The following is a 25,355-nucleotide window of genomic DNA, read 5'->3' as shown; positions in this document are numbered from 1 at the left end:
ATGGTCACCTGGATAGGTGGCCTAGCTCATGAAACCAAAATTATTTGCTTTCTGATTCTTTATGGCAAAAGTTTGCTGACCCTGCTCTAAACCATGACTCTGTCATTTTAAAAACACCTAATCCTCAAGGTTGAGGAGGAAAAAGTATGATTTGTCTTTGGGGGTCTGGGTGAGGAGCAGAGTGCTTTGTGCCGTTTCCTCTCACCTGAGGGAGGTCAGCCACCCTCCCAGCCTCCTAACCACTGTCAAGGTGTTGGGCACATGAAGTTAATTGAATTGAAATATTCAAGTTCCTCAGGGTTCAACACCCTTATTATTTTAATTTCCATGTGTATTAGCTTCCTGCAGCTGCTATAACAAGTCACCACAAATTGGGTGACTTAAAGCAATAGAAATGTATTCTCTCACAGTTCTGGAGAAATCCAACATCAAGGTGTCTGCAAGGCTGTGCTCCCTCTGGAGGCTGGAGGTGGGGGTGGGGAGGCGGAGGAGGGGATGGTGCTTTGCCCCTCCCACTTCCTGTGGTTGCCGGTGTTCCTTGTGGCTGCATCATTGCAGTCTCTGCCTTTGTCATCACATGACCTTCTCCCCTGCCTTCACCTCTTATGTCATCTCTTATAAGGACATTTGTCAGTGCATTTAGGGACCACACAGACAATTCAGAATTAGACCCCATCTCAAGATCCTTAACGTGATTACGTCATTTGCAAAGACCCTTTTCCCAAATGAGGTCACAGTCACAGATTCCAGGCGTTAGGACGTGGACATATCTTTTGGGGGGGACACCACTCAGCCCACTACACCATGAGAGACGGACACACAGGTGGGCAGTGTAGCATGACGGTAGTGGGCACAGTGGGAGCTGGTGCAGACAGGCTGGGGTATGATGCAGGGAAAGTTCTATAAGTGCTTTTGGCTTCCGTTTCCTCATCTGCAGAATGCAGTGTCAACAGAAACAGACTCCATAGGCTGCCCTAAGAATTAAGTGTGAGGATCTACCACACTCCTACTGGAGTGCCATTTCTTGTGAGTTCTTGCCTGGCATTCATCCCCTCTGTCCTCTAGGCCACAGTCCTGAGGTAGGAGGCAGAGCCCGACCCCCACCCTCTTTTCTCTCCACAGCAGCCCACCCTTGTGCCCGGGACAATGGCGGCTGTTCCCACATCTGCATTGCCAAGGGTGATGGGACGCCACGGTGCTCATGCCCAGTGCACCTCGTGCTCCTGCAGAACCTGTTGACTTGTGGTGGTAGGTGTGACCTCAGCACTTTCTGTTGGGATATTGAGCAGGACCTGATTCTCTGCCTGCCAGGTTGCTGCCTGGCAGTCTTTTAATACATAGTCCACGTGGCATCTAGTATCCTGAGCAGACTGTCTCTTTGTCCTCTTTTCTAATATATGCATTTCAGGGCTATGAATTTCCCTCTAAGCACTGGTTTTGCTGCATCCCACAAATTTTGATAAATTGCATTTTCATTTGCAGTTAGTTAAAATATTTTAAAATTGTTCTCAATAATTCTTTGGCCCTTGTGTTATTTAGAAGTGTGTTGTGTAATTTCCAAATGGTTGGGGATTTTCCAGCTATCTTTCTATTATTGATTTCTAGTTTAGTTCCATTAAATTAATGTGGAATTAATTTCCATTTCCTCATCCCTAAAACAGAAGCAGCCATCCTCCATCACAGGCTCCTCATGGGAGTAACGAAGACAGTGGAGAAAGCATGTGCACACGCGTGTGTGAGCGAGTATGTGCGCATACTCCCCCTCCTCCTCTGAGCTCCTGGGGGCCGGTCTTTACCCTGTCCCGTTTCTTCCCATCCTCACCCCCATGACCTCCACGCTGTGTCTCACACACGGCATATGCTTTGTATGATTTCTATCCTTTTAACTTGGTTCAGGTATGTTTTATGCCCCAGCATGTGGTCTACCTTGGTGAATATTCCATGTGAGCTTGAGAAGATGTGTCATCTGATGTTGCTGGGTGGAGTGTTCTATAAATGTTAGTCAGATCCAGTTGATGGATAGTGCTGTTCAGGTTGTCTGTATCCTTCCTGACTGCTTGTGCTGTCAGTTACTGATGGAGGTGTTGAAGTCTCCAATAGTGGGTTTGTCTAATTTTTTAGTACTGTCTTTTCTCCACCTTCTACCCTTGATCCTCTTCTTCCCTAAGGTTGCACAGGGAGTGGTCAAGAATGTAAGCTTTAGTGTCAGACAGACCTGGGTTCAAATCTCAGCTTTGCTACTTCCCAGCTGAGTGACCCTGGGCTGGTCACTCACCTCTCTGAGCCTCCACTTCCTTCTCTGTGAAATAGAGAAATTGAGAGCACTTACTTGATGGGGTTGTTATTAAGTAACAGAGTACTCTGCATGGCCCCTGACACATGGCACACAGGAATGCCAGCTGCTATTAGTTGTGAGAATGGCAGTAGTAATAAAAAGGAATAATTGTCATTGTCACCATGATGAAACCCAATCCCCAGGACTTCCTCTCCTCTTCCTGCAGGTCCCCCAGGTGACCTTGGATGTGCTGTTTCTGTGTTCCTCTCTTCTTCCCTCCTCCTCTGAGCTCCTGGGGGCCGGTCTTTACCCTGTCCCTTTTCTTCTCATCCTCACCCCCATGACCTCCACGCTGTGTCCCACACACGGCATATGCTCAGCACATCTCAAGAAGCAGGACCGACTTCCGGGTAAGATGGCGGAAGAGTAAGACGCGGAGATCACCTTCCTCCTCACGGATACACCAGAAATACAGCTACACGTGGAACAACTCCTACAGAACACCTACTGAACGCTGGCAGAAGACCCCAGACCTCCCAAAAGGCAAGAAACTCCCCACATACCTGGGTAGGGCAAAGCGGAGAGATTCCCGCACAGAGGATCGGTGCCGAGCGGCACTCACCAGCCCGAGAGGCTTGTCTGCTCGCCCGCCGGGGCGGGCGGCGCTGGAAGCTGAGGCTTGGGCTTCGGTCAGAGCGCAGGGAGAGGACTGGGGCTGGCGGCGAGAACTCAGCCTGAAGGGGGCTAATGTGCCACAGCTAGCCGGGAGGGAGTCCGGGAAAACTCTGGAGCTGCCGAAGAGGCAAGAGACTTGTTCTTCCCTCTTGGTTTCCTGCTGCGCGAGGAGAGGGGATTAAGAGCGCTGCTTAAAGGGGCTCCACAGACGGGCGCGAGTCGCGACTGAAAGCGCGGAGCCCAGTGACGGGCGTGGGACGCTGGGGCTGCCGCCGCCGCCGCCAAGAAGCCCGTGTGCGAGCGCAGGTCACTGTCCACACCGCCCTTCCGGGAGCCTGAGCAGCCCGCCACTGCCGGGGTCCCGGGATCCAGGGGCGGCTTCCCTGGGAGAACGCACGGCGCGCCTCGGGCTGGTGCAACGTCACGCCGACCTCTGCCGCTGCAGGCTCGCCCCGCACTCCGTGCCCCTCCCTCCCGCCCGGCCTGAGTGAGCCAGAGTTCCCGAAGAGGCTGCTCCTTTAACCCTTTCCTGTCTGAGCGAAGAACAGACGCCCTCCGGCGACCTACACGCAGAGGCGGGGCCAAATCCAAAGCTGAGACCCGGGAGCTGTGAGAACAAAGAAGAGAAAGGGAAACCTCTCCCAGCAGCCTCAGAAGCAGCGGATTAAAGCTCCACAATCAACTTGATGTACCCTGCATCTGTGGAATACATGAATAGACAACAAATCATCCCAAATTGAGGAGCCAGGAGTCAGTACTGTGCCTCTGAGGTGGGAGAGCCAACTTCAGGACACTGGTCCACAAGAGACCTCCCAGCTCCACATAATATCAAACGGCGAAAATCTTCCAGAGATCTCCATCTCAACACCAGCACCCAGCTTCACTCAACGACCAGCAAGCTACAGTGCTGGACACCCTATGCCAAACAACTAGCAAGACAGGAACACAACGCCACCCATTAGCAGAGAGGTGGCCTAAAATCATAAAAAGTCTGCAGACACCCCAAAACACACCACCAGACGTGGACCTGCCCACCAGAAAGACAAGATCCAGCCTCATCCACCAGAACACAGGCACTAGTCCCCTCGACCAGGAAACCTACACAACCCACTAAACCAACCTTAGCCACTGGGGACAGACACCAAAAACAACAGGAACTACGAACCTGCAGCCGGCAAAAAGGAGACCCCAAACACAGTAACATAAGCAAAATGAGAAGACAGAAAAACACACAGCAGGAGAAGGAGCAAGATAAAAACCCACCAGACCTAACAAATGAAGAGGTAATAGGCAGTCTATCTGAAAAAGAATTCAGAATAATGATAGTAAAGATGATCCAAAATCTTGGAAATAGAATAGACAAAATGCAAGAAACAGTTAACAAGGACCTAGTAGAACTAAAGATGAATCAAGCATCGATTAAAAACACAATAAATGAAATGAAAAATACTCTAGATGGGATCAATAGCAGAATAACTGAGGCAGAAGAACGGATAAGTGAGGTGGAAGATAAAATAGTGGAAATAACTAATGCAGAGCAAAATAAAGAGAAAAGAATGAAAAGAACAGAGGACAGTCTCAGAGACCTCTGGGACAACATTAAACGCACCAACATTCGAATTATAGGGGTTCCAGAAGAAGAAGAGAAAAAGAAAGGGACTGAGAAAATATTTGAAGAGATTATAGTTGAAAACTTCCCTAATATGGGAAAGGAAATAGTTAATCAAGTCCAAGAAGCACAGAGAGTCCCATACAGAATAAATCCAAGGAGAAATACGCCAAGACACATATTAATCAAACTGTCAAAAATTAAACACAAAGAAATCATATTAAAAGCAGCAAGGCAAAAACAACAAATAACACACAAGGGAATCCCCATCAGGATAACAGCTGATCTCTCAGCAGAAACTCTACAAGCCAGAAGGGAGTGGCAGGACATAATTAAAGTGATGAAGGAGAGAAACCTGCAACCAAGATTACTCTACCCAGCAAGGATCTCATTCAGATTTGATGGAGAAATTAAAACGTTTACAGACAAGCAAAAGCTGAGAGAGTTCAGCACCACCAAACCAGCTTTACAACAAATGCTAAAGGAACTTCTCTAGGCAAGAAACACAACAGAAGGAAAAGACCTACAATAACGAACCCAAAACAATTAAGAAAATGGGAATAGGAACATACATATCGATAATTACCTTAAATGTAAATGGACTAAACGCTCCCACCAAAAGACACAGATTGGCTGAATGGATACAAAAACAAGACCCATATATATGCTGTCTACAAGAGACCCACTTCAGACCTAGAGACACATACAGACTGAAAGTAAGGGGATGGAAAAAGATATTCCATGCAAATGGAAACCAAAAGAAAGCTGGAGTAGCAATTCTCATATCAGACAAAATAGACTTTAAAATAAAGACTACTAGAAGAGACAAAGAAGGACACTACATAATGATCAAGGGATCGATCCAAGAAGAAGATATAACAATTGTAAATATTTATGCACCCAACATAGGAGCACCTCAATACATAAGGCAAACACTAACAGCCATAAAAGGAGAAATCGACAGTAACACAATCATAGTAGGGGACTTTAACACCCCACTTTCACCAATGGACAGATCATCCAAAATGAAAATAAATAAGGAAACACAAGCTTTAAATGATACATTAAACAAGATGGACTTAGTTGATATTTATAGGACATTCCATCCAAAAACAACAGAATACACATTTTTCTCAAGTGCTCATGGAACATTCTCCAGGATAGATCATATCTTGGGTCACAAATCAAGCCTTGGTAAATTTAAGAAAATTGAAATTGTATCAAGTATCTTTTCTGACCACAATGCTATGAGACTAGATATCAATTACAGGAAAAGAGCTATAAAAAATACAAACACATGGAGGCTAAACAATACATTACTTAATAACGAAGTGATCACTGAAGAAATCAAAGAGGAAATAAAAAAATACCTAGAAACAAATGACAATGGAGACACGACGACCCAAAACCTATGGGATGCAGCAAAAGCAGTTCTAAGAGGGAAGTTTATAGCAATACAATCCCACCTTAAGAAACAGGAAATATCTCGACTAAACAACCTAACCTTGCACCTAAAGCAATTAGAGAAAGAAGAACAAAAACATCCCAAAGTTAGCAGAAGGAAAGAAATCATAAAAATCAGATCAGAAATAAATGAAAAAGAAATGAAGGAAACAATAGCAAAGATCAATAAAACTAAAAGCTGGTTCTTTGAGAAGATAAACAAAATTGATAAACCATTAGCCAGACTCATCAAGAAAAAAAGGGAGAAGACTCAAATCAATAGAATTAGAAATGAAAAAGGAGAAGTAACAACTGACACTGCAGAAATACAAAAGATCGTGAGAGATTACTATAAGCAACTCTATGCCAATAAAATGGACAACCTGGAAGAAATGGACAAATTCTTAGAAATGCACAACCTGCCAAGACTGAATCAGGAAGAAATAGAACATATGAACAGACCAATCACAAGCACTGAAATTGAAACTGTGATAAAAAATCTTCCAACAAACAAAAGCCCAGGACCAGATGGCTTCACAGGCGAATTCTATCAAGCATTTAGAGAAGAGCTAACGCCTATCCTTCTCAAACTCTTCCAAAATATAGCAGAGGGAGGAACACTCCCAAACTCATTCTACGAGGCCACCATCACCTTGATACCAAAACCAGACAAGGATGTCACAAAGAAAGAAAACTACAGGCCAATATCACTGATGAACATAGATGCAAAAATCCTCAACAAAATACTAGCAAACAGAATCCAACAGCACATTAAAAGGATCATACACCATGATCAAGTGGGGTTTATCCCAGGAATGCAAGGATTCTTCAATATACGCAAATCAATCAACGTGATACACCATATTAACAAATTGAAGGAGAAAAACCATATGATCATCTCAATAGATGCAGAGAAAGCTTTCGACAAAATTCAACACCCATTCATGATAAAAACCCTGCAGAAAGTAGGCATAGAGGGAACTTTCCTCAACATAATAAAGGCCATATATGACAAACCCACAGCCAGCATCGTCCTCAATGGTGAAAAACTGAAACCATTTCCACTAAGATCAGGAACAAGACAAGGTTGCCCACTCTCACCACTCTTATTCAACATAGTTTTGGAAGTTTTAGCCACAGCAATCAGAGAAGAAAAGCAAATAAAAGGAATCCAAATTGGAAAAGAAGAAGTAAAGCTGTCACTGTTTGCAGATGACATGATACTATACATAGAGAATCCTAAAGATGCTACCAGAAAACTACTAGAGCTAATCAATGAATTTGGTAAAGTTGCAGGATACAAAATTAATGCACAGAAATCTCTGGCATTCCTATATACTAATGATGAAAAATCTGAAAGTGAAATCAAGGAAACACTCCCATTTACCATTGCAACAAAAAGAATAAAATATCTAGGAATAAACCTACCTAAGGAGACAAAAGACCTGTATGCAGAAAATTATAAGACACTGATGAAAGAAATTAAAGATGATACAAATAGATGGAGAGATGTACCATGTTCTTGGATTGGAAGAATCAACATTGTGAAAATGACTCTACTACCCAAAGCAATCTACAGATTCAATGCAATCCCTATCAAAATACCACTGGCATTTTTCACAGAACTAGAACAAAAAATTTCACAATTTGTATGGAAACACAAAAGACCCCGAATAGCCAAAGCAATCTTGAGAACGAAAAATGGAGCTGGAGGAATCAGGCTCCCTGACTTCAGACTATACTACAAAGCTGCAGTAATCAAGACAGTATGGTACTGGCACAGAAACAGAAAGATAGATCAATGGAACAGGATAGAAAGCCCAGAGATAAACCCACGGACATATGGTCACCTTATCTTTGATAAAGGAGGCAGGAATGTACAGTGGAGAAAGGACAGTCTCTTCAATAAGTGGTGTTGGGAAAACTGGACAGGGACATGTAAAAGTATGAGATTCGATCACTCCCTAACACCATACACAAAAATAAGCTCAAAATGGATTAAAGACCTAAATGTAAGGCCAGACACTATCAAACTCTTAGAGGAAAACATAGGCAGAACACTCTATGACATAAATCACAGCAAGATCCTTTTTGACCCACCTCCTAGAGAAATGGAAATAAGGACAAAAATAAACACATGGGACCTAATGAAACTTAAAAGCTTTTGCACAGCAAAGGAAACCATAAACAAGACCAAAAGACAACCCTCAGAATGGGAGAAAATATTTGCAAATGAAGCAACTGACAAAGGATTAATCTCCAAAATTTATAAGCAGCTCATGCAGCTCAATAACAAAAAAACAAACAACCCAATCCAAAAATGGGCAGAAGACCTAAATAGACATTTCTCCACAGAAGATATACAGACTGCCAACAAACACATGAAAGGATGCTCAACATCTTTACTAATTAGAGAAATGCAAATCAAAACTACAATGAGATATCATCTCACGCCAGTCAGAATGGCCATCATCAAAAAATCTAGAAACAATAAATGCTGGAGAGGGTGTGGAAAAAAGGGAACACTCTTGCACTGCTGGTGGGAATGTGAATTGGTACAGCCACTATGGAGAACGGTATGGAGGTTCCTTAAAAAACTACAAATAGAACTACCATATGACCCTGCAATCCCACTACTGGGCATATACCCTGAGAAAACCATAATTCAAAAAGAGACATGTACCAAAATGTTCATAGCAGCCCTATTTACAATAGCCCGGAGATGGAAACAACCTAAGTGTCCATCATCGGATGAATGGGTAAAGAAGATGTGGCACATACATACAATGGAATATTACTCAGCCATAAAAAGAAATGAAATTGAACTATTTGTAATGAGGTGGATGGACCTAGAGTCTGTCATACAGAGTGAAGTAAGTCAGAAAGAGAAAGACAAATACTGTATACTGACACATATATATGGAATTTAAGAAAAAAAAAAAGGTCATGAAGAACATAGGGGTAAGACAGGAATAAAGACACAGACCTACTAGAGAATGGACTTGAGGATATGGGGAGGGGGAAGGGTAAGCTGTGACAAAGTGAAAGAGCGGCATGGACATATATACACTACCAAACGTAAGGTAGATAGCTAGTGGGAAGCAGCCGCATAGCACAGGGAGATCAGCTCGGTGCTTTGTGACCGCCTGGAGGGGTGGGATAGGGAGGGTGGGAGGGAGACGCAAAAGGGAGGGGATATGGGAACATATGTATACATATAACTGATTAAATTTGTGATAAAGCAAAAAATAAAAAAAAAAAAAAAAAAAAAAAAAAAAGAAGCAGGACCATGGGGCGGTCCTTCTGGAGCTTTCTCCTGCCCCACATCACACTGTGAACCCCAGAGAGCTTGGCCAAGAACAGGGGCTATTTCATGACTGTCCCCTGGTGGGGGCCACCGTGACCCTCCTGAGCTTCCTGGTGGCTTTTTTCTGAGTTCTGGCCCCAGGACCCACATGGCTTTGTGGCCTGAGTGGCTGTGCAGGTCCCACAGACGTCCAGGCTGCCCTGGAGGAGACGGGGCCGGGGAGAGAGCTGCACAGAGTGCTCAGCTCTCCCTGGGACCCCAGCCCTGGGCCTCCCCAGGGGAGGACGCATCCCTCTGTCACCCGCCCCCGGGCTTTGGCCCTCAGACTTGAGGATGCCGGGCCCTTCCTCACGGCCTAAGAGGCCTGTATTTACTGTGTCCCCATCTCCGTTCTTCCCTGGCCTCTTCTCTGGGGGCTCACAGGAGGATAAGGGCCGACTGAGGTTCCCAGGAGGTGCCATGGACCCTCGTGCCTCGTGCACTGGCAGAGCAGCGCCACTGCCAATGCTGTGCGTGTGCACATTACCGAACCAGGCACCGTGCGTGTGCACATACTTGCTCACACATGCGCGTGCACGTGCTTTCTCCGCTGTCTTCGTTACTCCCTCGAGGAGCCTGTGATGGAGGGTGGCTGCTTCTGTTTTAGGGACGAGGAGATGGAGGCTCTGGGAGGGTGGGGGGTCCTTGGGTTGCACAGCTGCTGGAGGAACCTGGGTTCAACCCCAGGTCTGTGCAACCCCCATCCTGTCCAGTCCTCACTCTCCGGCTGCAGATGCCAGGACTGGGGGCCCTGCGGGGAATCAGAGCCTGCCCCACATTGACCCTCTTCTTCCTGCTGGGCTGTGGGGGGCTGGAGTCCAGGAACGGGGCCTCGGCCACTGTCCACACGCACCTTTCCGTGGTCAGCATCCCTGTGTTCTTTGTTGGTGGCTCAGTTTGCACACATCCGTCATTGGCTCCTTTGTCCCCGGCTGTCCTCTGTGGCCGAGCCCAGTGGAACAGCGGCCTTGTGTTCATTTTTGCTCACATCTCCTCCCCATCTCACATCCCTATTCAGCCCAGTGTGGACCCCACAGTTACGGGGGAGGCATATGGGTTCCAAATGTTGAAAGGCTTAGTACATCTTGAAATCAATACTTTTGTGAAACTGATATCTTTTTCTATTTTTTTTACCATGCTGCGTGGCTTGTGTACCTTAGTTCCCTGACCAGGGATTGAACCCAGGGCATGGCAGTGAAAGTGCCAAGTCCTAACCACTGGACCACCAGAGAACTCCCGATACCTTTTTCCTTAATCAGATTTCAAGGGTATTGACTGTTGCTAAACGTTAAAATGAAGTTTGGGCCAATTTCTGGGGCTCAGTTTCCTGTGATTTTCCAGACAGAGGAGTGGAGAGATGATGACAGGCCCCCTGGGAAATGGGGGCAGCCTGGGACCAAGGGGCTCCTCCTGGGTCTCTCTGCCAGTGCCCTGGCATCCGTGCCCATCTGCGTCTCGGCCTCCAGGACATTGCCACTCACTGAGTGCTACTGCGCATCTGGCCCATTCTTGGCCTGCACTGGGGAAGTTGACCCCGAGGGGGGAGTGACTTGCCATGGCCACCTGGTACGAGGTGGCCCCAGATCTCCTGTCCTTCACCCTCCCAGCTCACCACCCTTCCACGACTCCCTCCACCAGGGGGCCTTCGAACCCCATCCTCATCCACTCTGCTCCCCGCTGTCGAATCCTCACCACCTGCCTTTCCTCAGCCCACTCTTCAACAAGGTGCCTGGGTCTTCCACCGGGGCCCGCCCCCGCCATGCCTGTGGGCTCGCTGGCCACCCACAGAGTTCTGGCTCCACTGCCCCAAATGTGTAACAGGTGTGGGCGCTGACCACCCACTTTCTGACCCTCCTATTTCCGGCGGGGGTGCGGTGGACACTCCCCTGTAGCCAGGCCGTGCACACGGGCCTGGATTGACAGCTTCATCACACACTAGGGGCTGGAGGTGGGATGCAGACAGGACGTAGGGCAGTGGAGACCAGGTACAGCACCTGTGAATTGAGCGTGTTCCCCGCTTTGAAACCCAGAGGTGTTTCGCCCAGGTTTTGCCCAGCTGGGCGGCCTGTGATGGTCTTTCTCTCCTCCCCAGAGCCTCCTACGTGCTCCCCGGACCAGTTCGCGTGTGCCACTGGGGAGATCGACTGCATTCCTGGGGCCTGGCGCTGCGACGGCTTCCCGGAGTGTGACGACCAGAGCGACGAGGAGGGCTGCCCGGTGTGCTCGGCCGCCCAGTTCCCGTGTGCGCGGGGCCAGTGCGTGGACCTGCGGCTGCGCTGTGATGGCGAGGCCGACTGCCAGGACCGCTCCGACGAGGCGGACTGCGATGGTGAGGCCCCGCCCCTCCCCTAGGCGCGCGCTCTCCGCCCTCCCGGAGCTTGGGCTCCATTTGGTCCCGCATAAAGCCTTGGCCTGGAGCGAAACTGCCGTGGCCCCTGAGCTTGGGAGGGGAGAATGTTAGTTGCAGGCCCACCGAGGGCTCTTGCCCTCTGTCTCGCTAAGCAGTTTGGCTTGAAGGCAGACTGAGAGTCTATCTCGCCTTCCCTCCTTCAGTCAAGGATTTTACAGAGACCCAAGTTAAGTCCAGTAGTCAGCTGGATTTGCATGGTTTACACCGTGGTTAAGCCCCATCGCAAAAGGCAGCGCTGTCCTCTACCAAGCGGTCTGTGGGATAACGCTTACATCTGGGTGGTTTCTAGTATCCCATTGAACCAGGAGTTACAAAGAGATCTGCTTAGCCAACCTGGGTCCACGCTGACTGGCAGTAGCTTCCTTTTAGACTGTGACAGTGAAACAAATCTCTGTGCTTCCTCTGAGGTTTTCTTACATAAAATGACCCGCTCGGTTGTTTCCTGCCACACCCCGTCAACACCACGGCCCCATGACTGCCGCTGAGCTGTTTTTGGGTCATTCTGGCTGCCACACCACAGCCACCGGTCCTCTTCTTGGATGACTCAGGTGTTATCTGTTCACTGTCCACTGTCCCCGTTCATGACGGGCAGCCATTCTGTGGAAGATGAAGGCCTGGGGGACATTTCCCCAGATATTTCTATAAAGCCGCAGTTGTTCAGTCTTGCCAGCTCACAGCCCCTTTGAATTCGATGGAGACTGTAGACCAGGGATGAGCACGCTGCAGCCTGACAGCCAAATCCAGATCACCACCTATTTTGGTAAATGCAGTTTTACTGGGACACAGTCAGGCTCATTCATTTACATATCGTCTCTGACTGGTCGGAAACAGCAGAGTTGAGTAGTTACAAAAGAGACCTATCTGGCTCTTTACAGAAAAGTTTGCTGAGCCCTGCCTTACATCCTTGGCCCCAGCACAGTCTTGTGGCCAAGGTCTCAGCAGGTGGCAGGAGCCCTGATTAGGGACCGTCCCCTCCCTCCTCCCGCTGTGACTGTTTCTCCTGGAGAAAGGAAGCATCGGAGGACAGCAGGCCCTAGTGGATGCTCTGGGCTCCGCCCTCTGTTTCAGAAGCCACCTCTCCTGCTGGGTTACCAGCAGATCTGCCCACTTATTGCAAGGACAGGATTCCTTGTCTCTGGTTTCCAGAGTGGGCGCCTGGGGCAGGGCGGGTGGGGAGCTTAGACAGCAAGTACTGGGGGCGGGTGATGCCTTCCTCGTGGGGCCATAGCCCTTTCCAGGTCAGCAGGGAGGCAGCAGTCAGCACCCAGCCTTCCTCGTCCTCCTCGCATGGCCTCTGCCTTCCCGGCTGCACTCTGCTCCCCCTTCCTGACCCTCAGAGCTCTGCTGGTGCATCCCCTGTCCCCTGCCCCTCCCACTCTAGGAGCCCGGTTCCTTGTGGTGGTCCTCTAGTTGGCTGTCCCCTTCCTGGTAACCTGGGAGGGCCTGGGCACAGGGGCCATGGTAGTCCTGGTGCTTTGCGGGCCTGACCCATGGTAGGAACCTGATGAATGAATACCTCCCTGGGTCGTTGAGGTCTCTTCCCTGCCAGCTCGCCCCCAGCATTGCATGGGCCTCGGAACTGGGGTCCTTGAGGGGTGGGTGAAGACTGGCTTTGCTGTGACCACGCCTCGACCCAGTCCTAGAAAGGGTCCGTTTGTCTGCTCTGTATTTGGAGCCCAGACCTCTGTTGTTGGGTCTGGGGGGGCGGGGCAGGGAGCACCAGTGGTGGTCATCCGCTTAGTGCTCCTGGCTGCATCATGCCCTCCAGCCTCTCTGAACGCAAGGCCCCTCCTTGCAGCCGTCTGCCTGCCCAACCAGTTCCGGTGCGCCAGCGGCCAGTGCGTCCTCATCAAGCAGCAGTGCGATTCCTTTCCTGACTGCGTCGACGGCTCCGACGAGCTCATGTGCGGTGAGCTGGCTTCCCCCAGAGGGCGGGGTTGGAGGGTCACCCTCTGCTGGGGTTCTGTCCCAGGACCGTGGGGTCTAGAGGGAGGAAATGGCGGGGGCTGAGGAGGCTGGGAGGTCAGGAGTATTTGGCCTCGGTAGGGAGTCAGGGAAGCCTTCCTGGAGGTGGAGGTGGCTGTGAAGAGGGGGAGGGGGAAACTGTGAGCCAGGGGGCATTTCAGCTGGGACAGAGGCACAAAGAAGGCACAGATGTGCCAGGCCAGGCCTGAGTGTAAGGCGGCATGCTTCTGCCCAGAGCCCTCACTCAGCAGCATCTGTCAACAAGATCACCCTGACAGAGCAGTGGGTGGGTCCATTCCCTGGCAGCCTGCTGTCTGGCTGACGAGGAGCGGTGTGTGCCCACGCACACACGTACACGCACGCACATGCACACACACGCACGCATACACACACGTGCTGCATGCCCCTTGAGTGACGTAGCTTGTACGGCCAGGGATGCAGGGGCTAGAGAATGTGAAACCAGGGCAGTAAGAGAAGGCTTCCTCGAGGCGTTGGCTCTTGAAAGGCTGTCTGATTCAGACAGGAAGGGAGCTGGATTCCCAGACAGGAAGCGGGAATGTGTCCGTGTGTCTGGGGATATGGCCACTTTGTTCACTGCAGAGGGACCGGGGCTGAGAGCTCTGCCTGCAGGATAGAGACGTCTTGTGAATGGGGAAGAAGGAGGGGTCCCCAAGGGACTCACTGAGCGCTTTTGTGCCTTCACATCAACCTGGGTCAGGCCCCTCAGCTACCATCTCAGGAGCGTGGTCTGGGGGCCAGAGGGTAGCAGTGGGGGTCCCGGGGGGTCTGAGCCCCACGCCTCTGCTGGGCAGGTGTCCAGTGTGACAGTGTCTGTCTTCAGGCTCCCATGTGATCGTGGCCCCAGTCGTTGGGGGTGATGTTTATCCATGGTCAGGCCTCGTCGCCGGAACCAGCAGCTTTCCTCCCTTTCCTTTGGGTTTTGGCCAGCCAGAGGGGACGTTGTTGATTGCCCTCAGAAATGTGCCACCCTGATGGGAAAGTGAATGTCCTTTTGTCAGAGTTGAGTCTAGAGCCCAGACATGCCCTCCATGCCGCAGGTGGCTTGGATAGTGGGGCAAGCCCCAGGAGTGCCCCTGCCCGGGAGCCCTGGGTGCACCTTTGAAGCCCTGAGCTGGCTCCTGGCTTTTTGGGTTTGACTGGGCCCCTGCGTCCAGGCCCTTCACATTCCACTTCTCACGCTTTCCCTGCCTAGGGCCTTCAGGATTCCTGGCCTCTGTGGCAGGCAGGCGTGAGGGGCTCAGATGGAGGCCCCGGGCCCTGGGTGCTTGGGTCAGCCCCGCCCCTCCGCGTGGTCCCATCTCCCCGCCCCGCCCCCTCCCGCCGCCTGGTGCTCGGGCTCAGCTGGACTAGGGACGTGCACATGGGAGGACCCAGCGCCTGCTTCCAGCCGAGAAGCTCCGGGTCAGGGGCATGAATAGGAGGCTGCTTCAGAGGAGTCGCTGCTGAGGGGCCGGGGGCCGTGGCAGAGCTGAGTCAGGCCGAGGAGGGGGAGAAGGTGCTGCGGCTCCATCGGCGGGTGCTGGGCCGGGGCGGGAGCCGCCCGCCAGGGCACACAGCGCCGGCCCCGCAGGAGGCCCGCTCCCTTTGGGTTAACGTCCGCTGTCGCTTCCTGCCCGTGCTCTGGCAGAAATCAGCAAGCTGCCCTCGGACGACGGCCCGGCCCACAGCAGCGCCATCGGGCCGGTTATCGGCATCATCCTCTCGCTCTTCATCATGGGCGGGGTCTACTTTGTGTGCCAGCGCGTGGTGTGTCAGCGCTACGCCGGGGCCAACGGGCCCTTCCCGCACGAGTACGTCAGTGGGACCCCCCACGTGCCCCTCAATTTCATCGCCCCCGGCGGCTCCCAGCACGGCCCCTTCACAGGTGAGGAGCCTGAGCCGCGAGAGGACCCTGGGCGGCGGTGCGGAGGCAGACAGGGCGGGATATGGGGCGAGTGGAACACAGATATATGGAATCTAAGAAAAAAAAAATGTCATGAAGAACCTAGGGGTAAGACAGGAATAAAGACACAGACCTACTAGAGAATGGACTTGAGAACATGGGGAGGGGGAAGGGTAAGCTGGGACAAAGTGAGAGAGTGGCATGGACATATATACACTACCCAACGTAAAACAGAGAGCTAGTGGGAAGCAGCCGCATAGCACAGGGAGATCAGCTCGGTGCTTTGTGACCGCCTAGAGGGGTGGGATAGGGAGGGTGGGAGGGAGACGCAAGAGAGAAGAGATATGGGAACATATGTATATGTATAACTGATTCACTTTGTTATAAAGCAGAAACTAACACACCATTGTAGAGCAATTATACTCCAATAAAGATGTAAAAAAAAAAAAAAAAAGGAATACTCTTTGGACTTGACCTGAGATGCTCTCGTGGGGTGTGACCTGAGTCGTCCCCCGGGGACAGCTGGGTGGGGACACATCTCTCATAGGGCTTCTGCACCTGAACCTGGGTCTCCCGGGCAGCGGGGCTGGGGAGAGTGCGCCGTGTGCGTGGGGCGCCCCTGCCCCTAACTCGCCTCGTTCCCCCACCCCCTCCCCGCAGGCATTTCGTGCAGCAAGTCCATGATGAGCTCCGTGAGCCTGATGGGGGGCCGAGCCGGGGTACCCCTCTACGACCGGAACCACGTCACCGGGGCCTCGTCCAGCAGCTCATCCAGCACCAAGGCCACGCTGTACCCGCCGGTGAGTAGGGGCAAGAGGACGCCTGGCCAGCTCAGGGTCCCCCCTGCCCACCAGGGGCAGGCACGTCCTGTGACCTCAGGATTTCGAGAATTACTTGCTGTTCCACCACTTAGAATGGTGGGTGCGTTCACCTTTCTCCCCGCCCTGACCTGTAGTTTTTCTCTTCAACATCATTTTCTGTTCAGAAAAGATTCATTGTGGATAACCTGGAAGCTACATAAGATTCTAAAAAGTGGGAGTCTCACCCATAATCCCACCTCCCGGGGTTGCTGTTGGGCGTTTCCCTGTCTGGGTGGCCGTCTGGTTCCTCGGGCCCGCCCCATCGGCAGGGCCTGTCTGGATGGATGGGAGCTTCCCCTCAGCGTCCCTGCCAGAAACACTCTATTTTCCCGCCCACAGCCTTGCTGGTGCCCAGAAAATAGCCGGATGGTTTTCTAAAGACAGGCACTCCTGGGGTGACTATCATGGCTGAAATGCTCCCTGGAGCTTCCGGCAGCCTGAGTGGGGTGAGGGCCTGGCCCTAAGCCGAACCACGCCCTAGAACAAAATGATTCTACGGAGGGTGAAGTGCCAAAGCCCCCAGTATCCCAGCCCCATACCAGGATCCCGAGGGGGACCCTCTCCTCGAGGCTGGAAAAGACCCCCATTTCCAAAGCGTGGCCCCAGGGTAACTGGGGCAAGCTTGATGCACAGATGTGAATCTGGGGATACATATCAAGGTCTGACTTTATATGGTTCTGTGCTTTTTAATTCTCCAAAACCCGACTTCCTGTGATGGTATGCTCTTCTGATGTGAAGACAGCCCCATGAGCTTTCTCTGGAGGGTCGCCAGTGAGCCCCACCCACCAGGGCTGGGCCTTCCTGCCCTTCTGGGTGTCCCCCATAACCGGGGTGTTGCCCCTCCTTATCACACCTGACCTGGCAGGACCAAGGAGTGGGGGGCAGCGGGGCTCATTATCTCGGGTTGGCAGGATCAGAACCAAATCTCCTGGCAGCTCCAGGGCCCGACTGTGTTTCGGGGCAGAGGGAACAAGGAGCCAGGAGCCTGGAGCTTCAGATCCCTACCTCTTGTCCTTCCTGCTGCTACTGTCACCTGGCTTTCAGATGTCCCATGTAACCAGCTGAAAGCACCAGGAACCCGTGTAAGACTGAGCTTACCCCAGGACAGCCCCCTGGACCACCCCATGCAGACACCAGGATGCTCGGGAAACTGGCTTCTCCATCCGCAGCCCCTGCTGGGAGCTGGGGAGATCTTATTTGACAGCAAGAGATGACACTGACCACCAGCAATTTTTTTCAACGGCTTTATTGGGATATAATTCACATACCATCCAATCCACCCACGCACTTACAGTGTAGAGTTCGGTGGTTTTTAGTATATTCACAGAGTTGTGCAGTCATCACCATTGTTAAATTTAGAAAATTTCATCATCCCAAAAAGAAACCCTGCATGGAGCCAGCTATTTAAAAATTAACTACATTAGTTTGAATCAGTAATATATGTTCATGGTACAGAATTCAAAGGGCACAGTGAAAAGAGGGCCCAGCCCTCACCTGCTCAGGAGCTCACCCCGCCCTGGAGGCACATCCTGTGGTGAGTTTATCGTGTGTCCTCCCAGAGGAAATCTGTACATAAGCGAGTATACAAGAGTATGAACTTTATTTTCCCAACAGAGAGTAATTTTTTTTTTTTTGGAGATAATTGTAGATGTATATGCAGTTGTAAGAAATAATACAGAGAGGTCCCATCTCCCTTTCACCAATTGTCCCCAGTGGTAACATCTTACGTAACTATGGTTGTCTTAGCCCATTCATGCTGCTCTAACAAAAATACCATAGACTGGGCAGCTTAAACTACACACATTTATTTCTCACAGTTCTGGAGGCTGGGAAACTCAAACTCAAGGTTCTGGTAGGTTTGGGCCCGGTCCCTAGTTCATAGTAGTTGTCTTCCCTGCTTCCTTTTCTTTCTTTCCTTCTTTCTTTCTTTCTTTTCTTTCTTTCTTTCTCCCTGCGAGGCTTGCAGGATCTCAGTCCCCTGACCAGGGATTGAACCCGGGCCACGGGAGTGAAAGCCTGGAATCCTAACCACTAGGCCACCAGGGAACTCCCTGTAGTGGCCGTCTTATCTGTATATGGTGGAAGGGGTGAGGGGACTCTCTGGGGTCGCTTTTTTAAGGGCACTGATTCCATTTATGAGGGCTCCACCCTCGTGACTTAATCACATCCCCAAAGCCCCACCTCCTAATACCATCATGTTGGGAATTAGGTTTCAACATACGAATTTGTGGGGACACAAACATTCAGTCTATAGCAATAGTACAGTAGCATAATCAGGGCATTGATATGATACCCTTTGATTTTATTCACAGTTCACCAGTTTTATACATGCACTTTTTTTTTTTTTTTTTTTTTTTTTGCGGTACGCCGGCCTCTCACTGTTGTGGCCTCTCCCGTTGCGGAGCACAGGCTCCAGACGCACAGGCTCAGCGGCCATGGCTCACGGGCCTAGCCGCTTAGCGGCATGTGGGATCTTCCCGGACCAGGGCGCGAACCCGTGTCCCCTGCATCGGCAGGCGGACTCTCAACCACTGCGCCACCAGGGAAGCCCTACATGCACTTTTATTTTAAGACAACTTTTATCTACCTACCTATCTATATCTATTTATCTGTCTATCTATCTATCAATTCTAGGTTCACAGCAAAATTGGGAGGAGGGTAGGGAGGTTTCCCAAATCCCCCTTCCTCCCCCTTTATCAACATCCCCCACCAGAGTGGGACACTCGTTACAGTCCATGAATCTACACGTCACCATCACCCAGAGGCCGTGGTTTACATCTTGAGTTTGCTCTTGGTGGTGTATTATTCTGTGGGTTTGGACTAATGTGTAATGACATGTATCCACCATTTTAGTCTCATACAGAGTAGTTTCATATGTACTTTTTAAAACCTGCATGATAGCATCTGAAGGTAATGACAGCTCCTCTCTGAGCCTTGCTTTTTGCTACCAAGGATCAGTGAAAGCTGGCCTTTACCCAGCACTTCTGAGGAATACGCTCTTCGTGTGCTGTTATCACCCCGACTCCAGAAGGGGGCGCTATCAGCCTCCTATTTTGCAGATGAGGCCAAGGAATTGAGTGGTGACTACCCGCCCCCCTCCTCCCTGGGGCCATTGTGTCCAAGCTGACCACTCCCCTACCCTGCCTCTCCTGCACCCTGAAGTTTGTTTTGCTTCTCGGGCAGAGCTGTCCCCCCCTCTTGGTGACTGGACAGTGCCCTTTTTTGGGGTGCGGCTGGGCCACACCAATGAGTGTCCAGTCATTCCCAGGATTTTGTTACCCTAACAGCGATGCCCGGAACTCCTGCGGTTTCCTCATTTCCCCTCCTGGGTAGGGGCCAGCAGGAAGATGCCCTGCAGCTAAGGCTGAGCATTGGTCATCTCGACCTTTCTTGCCAAGGGTCCCTCACGAGGGGACAGTCCATCGTCCTGCCAGCAGAGGGCCACACCAGCACGACCGTCCCTCTCAAACACACTCTCGTCAGGTCCAGTTTAGGGTAAAACTGGTATGGTGGTGTAATTTAAATTTATATTTCTCTTATTACATATGATGTCAAAGATCTTTTTGTATGTTTAATAACCTTTGTAGTTTTATTTTCTCAGATGGGTGCGTTTATGTCCTTTTTCTATTGGGTTGTTGGTATTTTTAAAATTTATTTGTAAGGGCTCTTTATATAGAGATATATTAAGAAAGTTAGCCTGGGATAAGGGTTGAAAATGTTTTTCCTAGCTTTCTGTCTTTTGATTTGGTTTATGTTGTATTTTGCCATTTATACAATGAAATTATTCATCTTTTATGGGAGTTTGGGGAGTTTTTGGTCATGCCCAGAAAGGCTTTCCCTTCTCGTAAAAAAGTTTCTTTCCATGCTCTCTTTCTTAATGTTCTCAAGGTTTCGTGTTTGTATTTTTTTTTTTTTTTCTAACTTTTGGCTGCATTGGGTCTTCATTGCTGCACACGGGCTTTCTCTAGTTGCGGCGAGCAGGGGCTGCTCTTCGTCGCGGTGCACAGGCTTCTCACTGTGGTGGCTTCTCTTTGTGGAGCACGGGCTCTAGGTGTGCGGGCTCAGTCGCTGTGGCACGCGGGCTCAGTAGTTATGGCTTACGGGTTCTAGAGCGCAGGCTCAGTAGTTGTGGCTCACGGGCTTAGTTGCTCCACGGCATGTGGGATCTTCCCGGACCAGGGCTCCAACCCGTGTCCCGTGCATTAGCAGGCAGATTCTTAACCGCTGCGCCACCAGGGAAGTCCCTCGTGTTTGTATTTAATTTTGATTCTCCTGGAATCAAATTTAACTTTGATTCTCCTGGAATGTAATTAGGTGCACTGCGTGAGGCTGGAGGCATCTGACTTTATTTCTGTGCTGATGGCTACCAGGCGCCGACCTTTAGGGAATTCCTTGGTGGTGCAGTGGTTAAGAATCCGAGCTTCCACTGCAGGGGGCACAGGTTCAATCCCTGGATGGGGAACTAAGATCCCACGTGCCAAGCAGTGTGGCCAAAAGAAAAAAAAAAAAAAGGCGGCCTTTATTAGTCGAGGTCCAATCAGGAGACAGAAGTCACACGGTGATCTGAAGAGAGAAAGTTCAATATACAGAATTATTATCAGGGATTAGAATTGCAGGGAATTGGCCAGTGAGAGGTAAAGAGAACTCTTTAGAACGCAGGAAAAGCAGATGATCTGAACGGGGAAGAGCCCCTAGTCCCCACACACCAGTTGACCGAGAAGTCGCCGAGGTGCTGCACCAGCAGAACTTGCTAGAAATATGCCCACTGTAGTACTGGGGAGACTTCTTCCTTGACCTTCACCTCCCCAACACCCTGTGGGAAGTAGCACCGACAGCAGCAGGGGAGGGGATTTGGGCAGGATCCCAGAGCTCTCCTTGGAGGCAGAAGTGAAGAGAAGCCAGGTCCAGTCAAGTTCATGGGCAGGTGCGGAAATAGGAGCACAAAGGCCTGGGGTGTGGGAGCAGCTGGGGGAGGCCCTTTCTGCTGGCTTCCCTGCCTGGTTTCTGCTCTCTCTCTGAACACCACCCTCTTCCCCCAGGCGTGCCTTCCCAGCTTTGGGGTCACACCCTGAGGAAGCTGCAGGCTGGCTATTTGGGCTGAAGAGGGCCCTCCCCCACAGAATAAGGAGAGGGGTCCATGCCAGTTCCTGAAGGGCAAGGGAGGGGCCTGGGCACGTCTTGTAGGTTACTCACCTAGTGTCAGGACAGCCTCGGGAAGCAGGGCTTCTTAGCCTCATTTTAGGAACGAGGATCCTGAGGCCTGGCGAAGTCCCTCACCAGGGAGCAGCTGGGAGGTGATAAAACAGGACTCAACCCACATCTGCCGAAGAGGGGGGTGGCGAGGGAAGGCCGTGCCCTTTCCATCGCCCCAGGGACCTGGGGGAATTCAGTCCCTCAGGGCATTCAGACTCTCAGGTCTGGCTGTGCCCCTGGCAGGGACAGCTCAGAGGAGGGGCGGGGGGCGCAGGCAGCGATGGTTGCTGGGGAAGGTGCAGCCCCCGCGGGTGTCTGGGCCCCAGGTCCCTCTGTCCTTCTTGTGGGGCCGGTCATGTGACGCCTGGCTCCGGAGGGTGCATTCACGGAGAAGAGTTGTGTACTTATTATCACAGTTTGGGGGCAATATAGTCCCTTGAGAATGGGGTGCCCCTTCCTGATTTGCTGAGAGGGTGGGGAGGGCGGGCAGCAGGGCTGTGGCCCCTCCTTCCGTGTGGTGGTGCCTGTGCCTTGTCAGGGTTCCGGCTGGAGTGTGGGTCCCCTGAGTGTTAGGAGTAAGGAATGAATTATAGAGATTAGACTTTGCACCACGTGGGAGGAAATGGGGGAGTAAAAGACCAAAGAGGGGAGTTGACAGAAAAGTCCCCGAGGAACCTCGGGAGGCACTCAGTGGCCTCAGTGGCGTGGGGACACGCCCGGGCCTGCAGGGACCCTTCCCTGCTGGTGGCACGGTGCAGAGGGGGCTGCGTCAGGATCCTGAGCGCGCAGCCGAGCTCCCAGGCCTGGGGTCGCCACTGATGAGCGGGCCGGGCTCTCCCCCTGCTCGTGCCCATCCTCGGGCCACAGCTGCCCCTTCCCCTCCCCAGACCAGGAGGGGCCCTGGGAGGAGGGCAGCCGGTTGGGGGTGGCCGGTGGGCGGTGGGGCTCGCCGGCTCCGGGGCCCGTGTGACCTTGCTTGGCTCCCCTCAGATCCTGAACCCGCCGCCGTCCCCCGCCACGGACCCCTCCTTGTACAACGTGGACGTGTTCTACCCTTCCAGCATTCCCGCTACCGCCAGGCCGTACAGGTACGGAGCCCCCGCGCCCCGCGGTACCGGGCCTGGTCCCCATTTCCTGCGGGAGAAAGCGCGGAGGGGTCGGGGCGCCGGTGGGCGTGCTGAGTTCAGAAACCATCCGGAGCCCACGAGTGGCAGCCCTGCGGGTGTTTTGTAAGCCGGGCCACACGTGGCCTTGAATGACGCCCCCAGGGGTCTCCACCGCAGCCGGCCCCGCCCCCCGGAGGGCTCTGCGCTCTGTGCCTGAAGCCAGCGCTGGGACCCCGGTGGGGCGCCACCCCTTGGTACCTCGGTCCCGGGAAGCATCAAATCCACAGCCGCAGGAGAGCAGGCGAGGCTGGCCCTTGATGGGGCGATCCTTCCCCCTTACGCACTGCGAGGGCCTGCTTGGGCCCTGGGCCTGCTCAGCCCCGACTCCGCACTCCCAGCTGTCCCTGTAGGGGTCGCACGACCCCCTCCTTAGTGGGGAGCGGCCAGCTGGAGAGCGTTGAGGAGAAACGGGATCCGGGTTTGCTGGCCTGTGGCCACGGACGGGTCGGAGCCGGGGTGGGCGAGGTGAACCTGCTGACCTTCACCCCGTGGTCTCAGCCGACAGGCCCCGCCCACCAGGTGCGCTGGGGCCCCCGCCCCCACCCTCGGGCGAGCTACCTGATGGGGCAGGTGGAGGGTCGGCCCCGCCAGGCTCGCGCCCTGTGTAGAGAGCAGGGCTTGGGGGTGGCGGAGGCCCTTGGTCCTCCCGGAGCGGCGGACCCTCCGAGCGCGGCACCGCCTGCCACCTGGTGGCCGTTTGGGGAACTCCGGGGCCTGGCCGGGGAGCCGGGCAGCCGTGCAGATTCCGGGGAGGCCCAGCCGTTTACTGGGTCACTGCCCTGTTCAAGAACCTGCGGGGGCTCCTCAGTGTTACCGTGTGTCCCCAGAGCTGTCACCTCCACACCAGCCAGGCCAGGCCCCTCAGCCTCCAGTCTACTGCACGCTTTGCTCCTTCTGCCCTGGTTTTGTCCCCCTCCAGTACCTCTGCCCTCACCACTGTCTGTGGGGGTCCCTTCTTGCTCCCAGGGCTCCACGAGGCATATCCTGCTGCTGCACCTTCCTCAGTGTAGGCGTCCCCGCTGGCCCTTTGGTGCTGGCTCCACCTTCCCGCCCATCGTGAGCCCCACTGTGGCTCTTAAACACACCACGACCCCCACCTTGGACTCGGGCCAAAGGGCGATGTCACGGGGGACGGTCGGGAGGCATCTCTGGGATCAAGATGGGAGGCCAACTGGTCTCCAATATTTACAGTAATGGTAGAAGGGGGAATGGTCGTTGACCACTTTCTGGTGTCAGATGCTGTTTCTAGCACGTTCCAGGCAGAATCTCATTTTAATCCTCACAGGCTCCTTTTGAAATGGATACTGTTTCATCTTCCCCATTGTGTCAATGAGAAACTGAAGCTCAGAGAGGTTAAGTTGCCCAAGGTCAGCCAGGTAGGCTGTGGAGGCCTCGTCCCCGTAAAGGCGACCTTGGCCTGAGGCTGCAGTCCTTGTCAAGGCCTGGGCTTGGCAGTCTGCAGGGTAGGTGCCAGTGCGCCCACTTTACAGGTGGCGATGTTGAGGCTCAGAGAGGCCACATAGCCAGGGGGCCCAAGTGCCCAAAGGTGGACATGCATGTGGGCCACTCTGAACCCAGGTCCCCTTTCCCTTGCTGTATCCCCTCCAGACCCTACATCATCCGTGGCATGGCGCCCCCTACGACGCCCTGCAGCACAGACGTGTGTGACAGTGACTACAGCGCCAGCCGCTGGAAGGCCAGCAAGTACTACCTGGATTTGAACTCGGACTCAGACCCCTACCCGCCTCCGCCCACACCCCACAGCCAGTACCTGTCGGCGGAGGACAGCTGCCCACCATCGCCCGCCACGGAGAGGAGCTATTTCCACCTCTTCCCGCCCCCTCCGTCCCCCTGCACGGACTCGTCCTGACCTCGGCCGGGCCACCCTGGCCTCTCTCTGCCCCTGTAAATAGTTTTAAATATGAACAAAGAAAAAATTATATTTTATGATTTAAAAAATAAATATAGTTGGGATTTTAAAAACATGAGAAATGTGAACAGTGACGGGGGGTGGGCAGGGTGGGGAAAACTTTGTACAATGGAGAAAATATTTATAAACCTAATTTTTTTAAACATCATTGCCATTCTTTCATGCTGTGTGCGTTGGAGCTGAGTGTCCCCACGGAGTGAACGCTGACCTCTGGCCCTCCCTGGACAGCTGTTGGAGTCGTGCACTTGTCTTCCTGGGCATGGGCGACTTGCCATCAGGCTCCCACAGGGAGGGATGAGACCTCTGGGCAGAGGCCTGCGGGCGGGTCAGCTTCGTGGATGCCTGACTCATGCACGACCTGATGCTTGATTTCATGCTCTGCTGTTGCCGTCCCGAAATTCTAAATAATTTTGAAGACTGAGGCCCTGCATTTTCATTTCGCATTGGGCTCTGCAGGTTACATACCTGGGCTTTGGGCTGTTCCCTGGCTGGTCCTTGCTACTGTTTGACCTGTGCGTGCCAGCCCAGGGCCGCTGCTGCCTGTCAGCACAGTGCTGGGGTGGGGGTGGGGGTGGGGCGG

At 52.4% G+C, this 25,355-nt stretch overlaps 1 protein-coding gene across 2 annotated transcripts in view; it reads left to right on the top strand.

Annotated features, from left to right (window-relative positions):
- LRP5 (LDL receptor related protein 5) overlaps positions 1-24,842 on the top strand; it is a 120,892-nt gene extending 96,050 nt beyond the window's left edge. Inside the window, exons 17-23 of one of the 2 annotated variants that reach the window (XM_079708286.1) lie at positions 1,123-1,248; positions 11,441-11,677; positions 13,557-13,667; positions 15,372-15,608; positions 16,287-16,426; positions 22,670-22,767; positions 24,454-24,842. In XM_079708286.1, the coding sequence (XP_079564412.1) occupies positions 1,123-1,248; positions 11,441-11,677; positions 13,557-13,667; positions 15,372-15,608; positions 16,287-16,426; positions 22,670-22,767; positions 24,454-24,715 (1,211 nt within the window). In that variant the 3' untranslated portion in view covers positions 24,716-24,842. Of the gene's footprint in view, positions 1-1,122; positions 1,249-11,440; positions 11,678-13,526; positions 13,668-15,371; positions 15,609-16,286; positions 16,427-22,669; positions 22,768-24,453 lie in introns of both variants that reach the window. The other variant, XM_079708285.1, reaches the window with a different exon arrangement.
- Positions 24,843-25,355: the final 513 nt, after the last annotated feature.

The sequence above is a fragment of the Hyperoodon ampullatus genome, assembly GCF_949752795.1.
Source record: "Hyperoodon ampullatus genome assembly, chromosome: 7".
NCBI classification, from domain to species: domain Eukaryota; kingdom Metazoa; phylum Chordata; class Mammalia; order Artiodactyla; family Ziphiidae; genus Hyperoodon; species Hyperoodon ampullatus.
This window is presented reverse-complemented; position numbering and strand designations above follow the sequence as displayed.